This window comes from Neltuma alba, unplaced genomic scaffold (assembly GCF_004799145.2).
Source record: "Neltuma alba isolate B1F8T4 unplaced genomic scaffold, ASM479914v2 tig00011322_pilon, whole genome shotgun sequence".
Taxonomy (NCBI): Eukaryota; Viridiplantae; Streptophyta; class Magnoliopsida; order Fabales; family Fabaceae; genus Neltuma; species Neltuma alba.
The window spans coordinates 581,367-590,616 of NW_021636029.1; the positions used below are offsets into that span (position 1 = coordinate 581,367).

At 33.5% G+C, this 9,250-nt stretch overlaps 2 protein-coding genes across 4 annotated transcripts; both read right to left on the minus strand.

The window, feature by feature from the left end:
• Positions 1-509: 509 nt before the first annotated feature.
• LOC114711858 (dormancy-associated protein homolog 4-like) lies at positions 510-1,413 on the minus strand. Its single transcript, XM_028896284.1, has 3 exons — positions 1,116-1,413; positions 909-1,011; positions 510-816 (listed from the first exon to the last, which is right to left on the minus strand). The coding sequence occupies exons 1-3, from the start codon at positions 1,288-1,290 to the stop codon at positions 789-791; spliced, it is 306 nt and encodes a 101-aa protein (XP_028752117.1). The 5' UTR covers positions 1,291-1,413; the 3' UTR covers positions 510-788.
• A 2,126-nt stretch (positions 1,414-3,539) lies between these two features.
• LOC114711943 (chaperone protein DnaJ-like) lies at positions 3,540-6,968 on the minus strand. Of its 3 annotated transcripts, none has more exons than XM_028896381.1 (6): positions 6,756-6,968; positions 6,538-6,631; positions 5,894-5,961; positions 5,109-5,165; positions 4,112-4,221; positions 3,540-3,761 (listed from the first exon to the last, which is right to left on the minus strand). In XM_028896381.1, exons 1-6 carry the CDS (start codon positions 6,864-6,866, stop codon positions 3,710-3,712), a joined length of 492 nt encoding a protein of 163 aa, XP_028752214.1. In that variant the 5' UTR covers positions 6,867-6,968; the 3' UTR covers positions 3,540-3,709. The 3 variants fall into 3 exon arrangements, with proteins under 3 accessions (XP_028752214.1, XP_028752213.1, XP_028752212.1); XM_028896380.1 differs by having other exon boundaries at positions 3,997-4,221; XM_028896379.1 differs by having other exon boundaries at positions 3,693-4,221.
• Between the last annotated feature and the right edge of the window lie 2,282 nt (positions 6,969-9,250).

Genomic DNA, 9,250 nt, shown 5'->3' on the forward strand with positions numbered 1-9,250 from the left:
CTCATATGATTTTAGTTAACTCTAAGCTTTGCCCAGAATTTTTTTTGGACAGGAGCAAGAAAGATGCTCGCTTTATATATAGTTTTCAATGGATTGTGATTTTTCACGTATAATTTACCCTCAAGCTATTTGATTTAACCCTCTTCAAATAAAATTGCACTCGATTTAAGCCCTTTGACCCCACTAAATTGTATTGATGCTCACAGATCAAATTAATGCACACGATCATAACTCATATATTAATATGGAGATATTCGATAGAAATTCTTCACAGAACCTCCTTATGTTTAACTTCACAGCTCGAATGAGATAAGCTGGGGCCATAAAAGAAAAAGGATGGAGTAGTAATTTTGGAATACAGAGTTAAGTGTATAGTAACGTTCATAGGATCTGTCATCTAAAGAAGTAATCCATTTATACATACAAAAGCAAGACCCAGTACAGAAGGAAGGAAAAAAGAAGCAAGACGAGGTTAAAAATGGGGAGGAAAAAAAAAAAAAAAAGAGGCTATGTGCCACCAGTACCAGAGAAATGAAAGAAAAAAAGTAGTCGAACCCAGCAAATCCTGCCTTCTTCTTCCTCCATTCTAAGAATCTCATGAAGCTCTGACTTTTCCTGCAATTACTGATCTGCATCTGACCCATCTAATTGACAACTGAATGTTTTATTTGTGTTTGTCTCCCTTTCTCTCTATATACACACACACGCGCGTTCAAAGAAGTATCCCTCTGCCGAATAATATCCATCAGACCAATATATTTCACATACTCCATCTTTCTCTCTGTCTCTCAACGATCCAAAGCCCTTATCATTACCCTGTAAGTAAGCATCAACATGAAAGAGGAGAGTTAAGAAACAGAGGCACAGGGACATGAGCGTCATTTCAACAATACACGACGATGACGCACCAATAAAACTCAGTCGGAGTCGTAGTCCCCGCGCGCACCGGTGACTGAACTGAAGATTTTCCCCTCGTGAATATCTCGAGATCTCCGCCGGTCAGCGATCTCGCTGCATGCAAAAATCCCAAACCCATCAAAGACGTAAACTCAACTCAAAAGTGAGAGAACTAACAAAGATTAACAGAAAGGTGTTGAGAGATGGAAATGTATTACAGGTCAAAAGAGCCGAATCGGAGGAGAAGCGTCGAGGATCGGAGCTGGGTCGTGTAATGGTGACGATCGGAGTGACGGGTGGGTAAGAAGAATCGAACTTGCGGAGTTTGCTAAGGCCGGTGTCGGGTGTGGGGCCGGCAAGAGTTTCGTCCCAGAGCTTGTGCAGAAAACCCATGATTCGTTTCTCACTTCTCAGCAGAACAACTCAAAGAGGACTAAACGATTGCGACGGGACGACGGAGAGAAGCAGGGTTGTCAGGAATCTGGATGCCAAATGCTGTCTCCTATATTCATGGGGTTTACTCTGTGTACTGGTAAAGTAAAAGAGACGAGAAAGGTGGTTTTGGGGGTCAATCACAAGAAACATATAATATGTATATTTAATTATTTTTTTAATTTTTTTCCAGCTATGACACGATATGATGTGAATGTTTGTTACATGTTATTGGCAAAAAAAAAAAATTTTTGTTACAAATTTTTTTAAAAAATAATTTATAAATTTTTTTAATAATAATTATGAAAGAGATAAATATCTGAAAAAAATTTATCTCTTTAAAAAACATGTTATAAGGGATTTTCACTCCTCTGCCAAACGGACCATAGTGAACGAATTCATAGCTTCAATTATTTGGATACCGAAATCGTCAGGAAAGTAGGGTGAAAAGCTATTGTAAAATTGCGACTAAAGGGAGAATTTTGATAATATCTTGGTTATAAAGTAGTCCAATTACTTATTGAGTTTTTTTTTTGTATATATATCAATAATCTGATCTGCAAAGACAATGATTGAAAATTGTTTGGTCGACTTTTTCCAAGAAGTGAAACCTAATCAACTTATTTCAAATTAGCTATTCAAAATCTTAGTAAAAGTTAGATTTATTATCTTAATTTGCTTTTCGTGAAAAAATATCAATTGAAGTGGAAGGTTTCTTCAAACAATAAGTTAGGTCACCTGTGTAATCCAATAATATTGAATATATTTTCCATCTCTTCTTAATAAACAAGTAGGCTATTTTTTTTTTCAATATGCAATGCTAAATTTCAGCGTGAAAATAATAACATGTTGACATTACTTAGGAGGTGTTTGGATAGAAACCAAACCATGGTTTCAAAAGTGTTTTACGGATTACGACAGTAAAATTGTGGAGGATTTATCTCGTTTGCAGGAAAGTTCTTCTAAAACCGCATTTTGAGAATGCCAAACACCCTTAGTGTCCACTTGCTACTCAAATCCATTAGTAATTGCATTTTTTTGGGGTCATCATCTCACTGTAATTCTCTTGTAAGAATGTTAGCCAATAATATTGATATTGGTCTTTTTGATAATGAAAGAAAACAAAAAAGTGACAGTGTTGGTGCTAACACCCATTTCACTTGGACCTGTTTAGAACATCTTATAAGTAGTTTATAAGTAATTTTTCAATAGTGATTTACAGAATACGAGGTAAATATGTGAGATAAATTTTGTTTCAATTTACATGAAACGTGCTCATAGGAGATTTCTTAAGCCCTCCTAAACAAGCCCGAAATATATATATATATATATATATATATAGCTTAATCCTTTTGACGAGGCACAAACCAAAAAATAACATACTCTATCAATAAAAGATATATATCTTTTTTCAAATTATTAGAGCAGATCTCTCATATGGCTACATACATATATATAATGTCCCGGGGAAGAAGCTGGTCAGAAAAATAAAAATTTCCCGGGGAAAAATAAAGTAGTTGGAATTTTCAATACGGATGAAGATGTGGCTATGGTAAATTGATGATTCACTTGATAGGTTGTTTCTTGTGTATTTTCCTTTGATAAATAGTTGAGTATGGTGTTAAGTTAACATCAAATAAGTCAAACAGGAGGGCAAATCACTCGAGTTTTGGCATGGAGCATGAGTGCAGCTTCACAGAAATTGGAGCCCCTAACCTTAGAACACGCTATTATCCCAATAATGCAAAACGCAGAAGTCAATCATCTTTACTCTGACAAGACAACCGATTAACTCGAACACTACCTCTTCATATTCTTAATATAAAAAATAATTGATTAAATTTAAAATTAAATTAAATTAGTTATTTATCACAAATAAAATATGATCTTTCTTAAAATGTTCTTATTAATTATGTGTATTAGTTAAAACTACTATTTGATAAAACATTTAACATATACTACAACTATAAAAATTATCCTAAAAAAATAAAAATATGAGAGACAAAATAAATTCAGATATTATATTTAAAACCAAATTAAATATTATTTTATATTAAGGACATGGGATAGTACTATTTTATAATATCATGCCTTCTAAACAGTTAGTATTATTTTATATTATCATACCTTGTAAACACTTTGGCTTTCTATGAGATCTATAGTTATGTTGATGTTGATGATTTTGCTTATTTTCCATGCTATTTTCTTTGAAAAATATTAGTTTTAATTAGCTTTGTTAGGAGTCATAACGCAATTATATACAGCTTTTACCAAATTGATGATTCATAATGAACAAGCAGAGACGTCAAACTAGAGATTGAATTAAACGATTAGTCCTTTTGCTTTCTACGAACCCTGCGTCTCCTTAATTAGCTACCTCTCATCTTCTTTCTCCTTTCCCCTTCTTCATATCTTGAAGCTGCTCCATTTGTCTTCACATCCCAAAATTTGAAACAAAACAAAAACCAACAAGAATTAAGTGGATCCAAATTGTAAATAATTGAGTACGCACCAAGAAACCTGTGTTATGATTCTGTGGTTTTGCTAGGCAAAGCATCTATCTGAAGTTTTTTTTTTTTTTTCTGGTCCATGATGTGCAGCATAGCTTGAAAATGTAGGAGGGAGGAGAAAGGAAGGAAAAGCATGAATAAATAAATATATACTGACCCCTAAACAGAAGTTATTGTAGGCATGATCGAAGTGAAAAGATTCCTGGGAGTTCCCAATAACGTTGTTGACATCAGAGTCAGCAGAATTATAAGTAGTTTTGAAACTCACGTACGTAGATGAAGAAGAAGAAGCATAGCATGCATTGGCTTCTGTCGCGTTATCAGATTCAAACATTTGATCCAACAGCTTCTGCAACTCCTCCAAGCTCTCCTCCCCATTTTCCTGTTGCCTCAAATGATAGACATAATTAGAGTATTTTAGATATCTCCTTAAAAATCGAGTATTTTTTACTTTTTAGTGGACCACTAAATTAGAATCAAACGTTTAAAACGGGTTATGAGCAGAACCCTATTTCCACGGACTACAGTAACCTTCAATAATAATTTTCTCCGTTAAGCATAAGGGTAAGCACTATCAAACATTAAATGTGAACATTTCTCCCAATAAATATTCGAATCTTAATCTTAGTTCGTCATCAATAGTAGACATAATATTTTTTGCTAACGCATAAGTATCCTCTTATTGGAGGTAATTATATTCGAGACACTGTCAGGCACTAAATGTGAGCACCTCTTCCAACAGAGATTCAAACCTTAATTCATCACATTGTGAGAGACTAACCCTTTCTGCTAAACCCAACTCCTATTGGTTGGTTGGTTAGTAGACATAATATGACACTGTGCCTTTTAATTTACAGGTACAGATTTATGGGCCTTCGAGAGCCCAGTAGCCCAAAATATTTATTCGCAAGTAATGGGCCTTCCAAGCAGCTTATAGACATATGGATTAATGACTCTCTCTCTCTCTCTCTCTTGTCATTTTCTATTTCGATAAATTTCTAACATGAAAAAGGGAAAAAAAAATCAAATTTAGAGCGTTTAGATCCGAAAAAGCGATTACAACAACGTAGGAGTCGACAAAAGGGGATGGACACATACATAGTTAAAATTAGCTTTATCCACTAAACAAACATAAGAAACAACAATAAAATATAATTAAAACAGAAAGAGGGTGAAATCTAACGGCGGAACAGGAAAGCATTTAATAAATGAATAAAGAAAAAGAATTGCACTCTATAAAGAAGATAAAAAGGATAAGAGGGCTCTCACCTCAGGCGTCGTTTGGCTCATCATTGATACCATTTCGTTCAAGAAGTCACCCATGCCCTGCACCCCAACAATAATATTTTAATTAATCAACACTTACAAATCAAATCCAAATATTACCTTCGGTCATTAATATAAGATCTTGTTTAATTTTTATTTTAATCCTAAATATAAAACCTAAATCTACTTTGCCTCTCATATTCATATATATATTTTTTCAAAATAATCCTTCTAACAATAGTAGTTCTAACCAATATACTTGATTAGCAAGAATATTTTAAGAAAGATAACAAATATTTATTACAAATAACTAACTTAACTTCTCCCCTTAATCTTCTCAAATTAGTCAACTAGTTCTAATAATTAGAATATGAGGTAATATATCCAAACAATAATTTATTAAAAATACTCTTAAAATTGACTTCTGGTTTTTCAAAAGTCGCATCCAAACACACACACATATGCATGTACACACAAATACAAAGGATCAGGCGTGCGTCCTTGATAAAAAATTAAGAGATTGTAATCCAAAGTTGATGCATGATGATGAGCGGTGGCATTCATTGAACCAAGTAATTGTCTCTTACTCACACACACACACACACACACAATATCTCACATGTACATGTCTCTGCTCATATGCTGCTTAAGAATTATTTTTAAAAAAAGAATAGAAAAAGAAGCAGAAACAAGTTTCATTGTCATGCATCCAAGACGAGGAAATAACAAGGAGGAGGATGAGAAAAGGAGAAGAAAGCAGGGAACGTAGGCGTAAATGAAAGACTCACGTCCTGGTCCTCGTCGTTGTCGTACACTCCTACGTCGTACAGAAACCTTTTGTTCTCGTCTGACAACACTGTTGCGCGTAATTACCACGCACGCCACCATCAATTCTTAATTTTCAGGTTAGTAATTCAAGTAATCCAAACATATCACTACAGCCTATCCAAAACCAAAAACAAAAATTTACGCATTTTTACCGTAAGTTTTTGGAGCAAGTACAAAATGTGACTGATAATACTCTTTCATGAATAAGATGCCGTATTATTCTTTTTTTTTAACACTGATCTTTTTTTTTTCCCAATCAGCTGCATATATACTGATTTTTTTTATTACTAAGAGTATCCTCCCACCCGAAATATCTTCTCACCCGCACAGTGAGAGACTAATATTTCAAGGTACTGTCAGGCGTTGTAGTAGGAATTCTCTCAATAGTGTTTGTTCCATACACACCGCCCTAAAGATTAAACCTAAGATATGATATTTAAGGTACCAAGTCTCTTCTATTTAGATCAACACTTGTTGGCTACATTTATACTGATTATTACAAAATCGATATAAAAATTCTTTCGTTGAACCATTGTAAAAAGACACTTTTTTAAAAAAAAATTTTGCATCAGCTAGGCAGAAAGCAAAAGAGGGGAAGAAATACCAGAGTAGGCCTGCTGGATTGCCTGGAACTTGCTCTTAGCTTCTTCTATGGCCTTTGGATTCCCCGACGCCGAACAACGATCCGGGTGCCATTTCTATGTACCAAACAAGTTAAAAACATTCTCTCACCATAAAGGCATAAACCCTTCTCACAATTATATATTCATTCCCCTGCCAAAAATGATGAGGGAATTAGAATGGATTGAAATGGTAACTAACCAGAACAAGTTTCTTGTAGGCATGCCTGAGCTCTGATCGGGAGCAATCCTTATTCAAACCCAGAACCCCGTACAACTCATCATTATTGCCTCCTCCTCCTTCCTTAGCCATTCCTATATATATGATCGTTTCAACTCAAATAAATGCACACAAAATCTGCAGTAACACTAACTGGAGACAAAGAAGGAAGAAGCTCCTCCTACTTCCTCTCTAAGCTTCAGGAACAATCCAGATCTTGACTCATATATGTAAAATGTGCGTGTGTGTGTTTGTGCATAACATATAGTTTTCATCTTCTTTTTCTTTTTGGCTAGTTAATTGAAGTTTTTGTTAATGACATGTTCGATTTGCTATGATGGACGGTTGAGATTGCCCGGTGCTACAGATATTTTCTGACATGGCTTCTCCAGAAGGTTCTTTCTCACTCCCTCTTTGTGGTCTGGTAAAAATATTATATTAATAATAAATACGAGTATATCAAATTTATGATGTAGCATGTAGCGTCTAAATAAGGTTGTGACTCAGTTACTACAAATATTCTTACAAATGTCCCATAGCTCATGACTCAGTTAATCATGTTCAATTCTTCGTGTGTAATAAAATAAAAGGAATTTTGTCAATTCAAGGAGGAAGAAAGATGCAGGGGACATCAACGTCATTTTTCTTTTCAACTATGGTCCAAGTATTATTTTAATTTTTTTTAATCCTTAGGAATCTTTTTGTCGTTTTGATTCTTTTCAAACTTCAAACTATAAATTATTAAAAAAACACCAGAGCTTAATCATTCTGGTCACACAGTAATAATTGTAGATTCTGGAAAATGGGTCGGACGAGATAAATTAGCGTTAAAATCCTGAAAATGCAATCGCGGAGCCCCAAAAAAACTTGATTTTGAAATAAAATAATCCTTTAGCCCCATTTTTTAAAGTTAGCCATTTCTTCATTTTAAGTTCTTACCACTAGGGCTCCTTCTGTCCCGGTCCGTCCCATGCCTTCAGGCCAACAGGAATGAAATGGGATTTTTTTTTTTTTGCCCCTAACTAATGTAATATGGGTTTGGATTTTTTTTATGTTGTGATATTTGTTTTTTATTGAGTTTCTTAAGATAAAAATGTTAAAAAATATTATGTAAAAAGCTGAACTATATAATGTAATAAAAGTATAAAAAGAATTACCATAAAAGAAATACCATAATGGTTTTATAAATTATTTTATTGAGGGAGAAGATTTTATTGAGATTATATTCTAATTTAAAAGCAGAAAATCACTATAAAAAATAAATATTTTTAAAAAATAATTGAATAATCTAATAAATAAATAATTTTTGGAAAAAAAAAAAACTCCAAGACCCGGGCACTGTTTTGTCCCTCTTCATAGTTTTAATTTGCGGAAATTTTTTTTCCCCATCCCAACGTGTCCCAAATTGACTGGGTTGAATGCGCGCAGAAGTGCGGAGTGGAAAAAAATTTTATGTTATCTGAAGGCTAAATGATTTAATCCAGACACGTGTCTGGTCATTGTCAAGCATCATTCTTATGGATGTGGTTGTCAATTATAGATCCCAGAGAAAAATCTTAAATCCTTTTTGGCAATTTATATCAATTTTTTAGACAGCAAATTGGACAATTTGTATCAATTTTTATTCTATTTATAAGATACTTAGAGAAATTTTTACATGGATGTACAATTTTACCTTTTATTTATTATTATATTGACTTTGTTTATATGAGATATAATTGATATTAAATAGGGATAAAATTAAAAAGTTATTAAATTTTACATGAGAGTTAATAAAATTGAAAAAAAATTTTAACATGTGTAAAATATATTGGAAATGACTTATAAATAAAACCAGAAAAATATATCAAATCAAATACTATACCTGATGGAGAAAGGCGTAGGACCAAAGTTGCATACACGAAGTTATGGCCCCGACACAGACAATAATCTAAAAGCAGCCCAATGAGTTACGAAGACGACAATAATGGTTGGTTAGTTCAGTTCAGGTAATAGCTAAGGAACACGCAAACCTCAAAAAGGAGTGGTCTGGCATCGAAACTCTCATGTGATATTTGGCCCTTAAAAAAGGTCTTTGAAACCTCCAAACTATAGTTTTAGAAATACTTTTTGTAAAATAAGACTAATTCCTTTACGTATTTACTTCGTAAACCGTAAAAACATTTCTGAAATTATGGTTTAGTTTCTATCCAAACATCCCTTAAATCTAAAATTCGAATGAAGTCCCTAGAATTCTTTTATGCAGTTTTTGGACTTTACTATAACATGATTTTTTTTCCTACAAATTCAAGGAATATAATGGTGACAATAAAATATAAAAAATAACTTTAACAATTTTGTAAGAAAATTGTTTGGATAATTTTAGTTTTGATACATGCGCATCGTCGCCCCATAAAGTGAATAACAACAAAGCAAAGAAGTGCTACTGATTCTGCAATCCTTCTCTTTGGCTTCACCTCAATGAATTGACGCCTTCC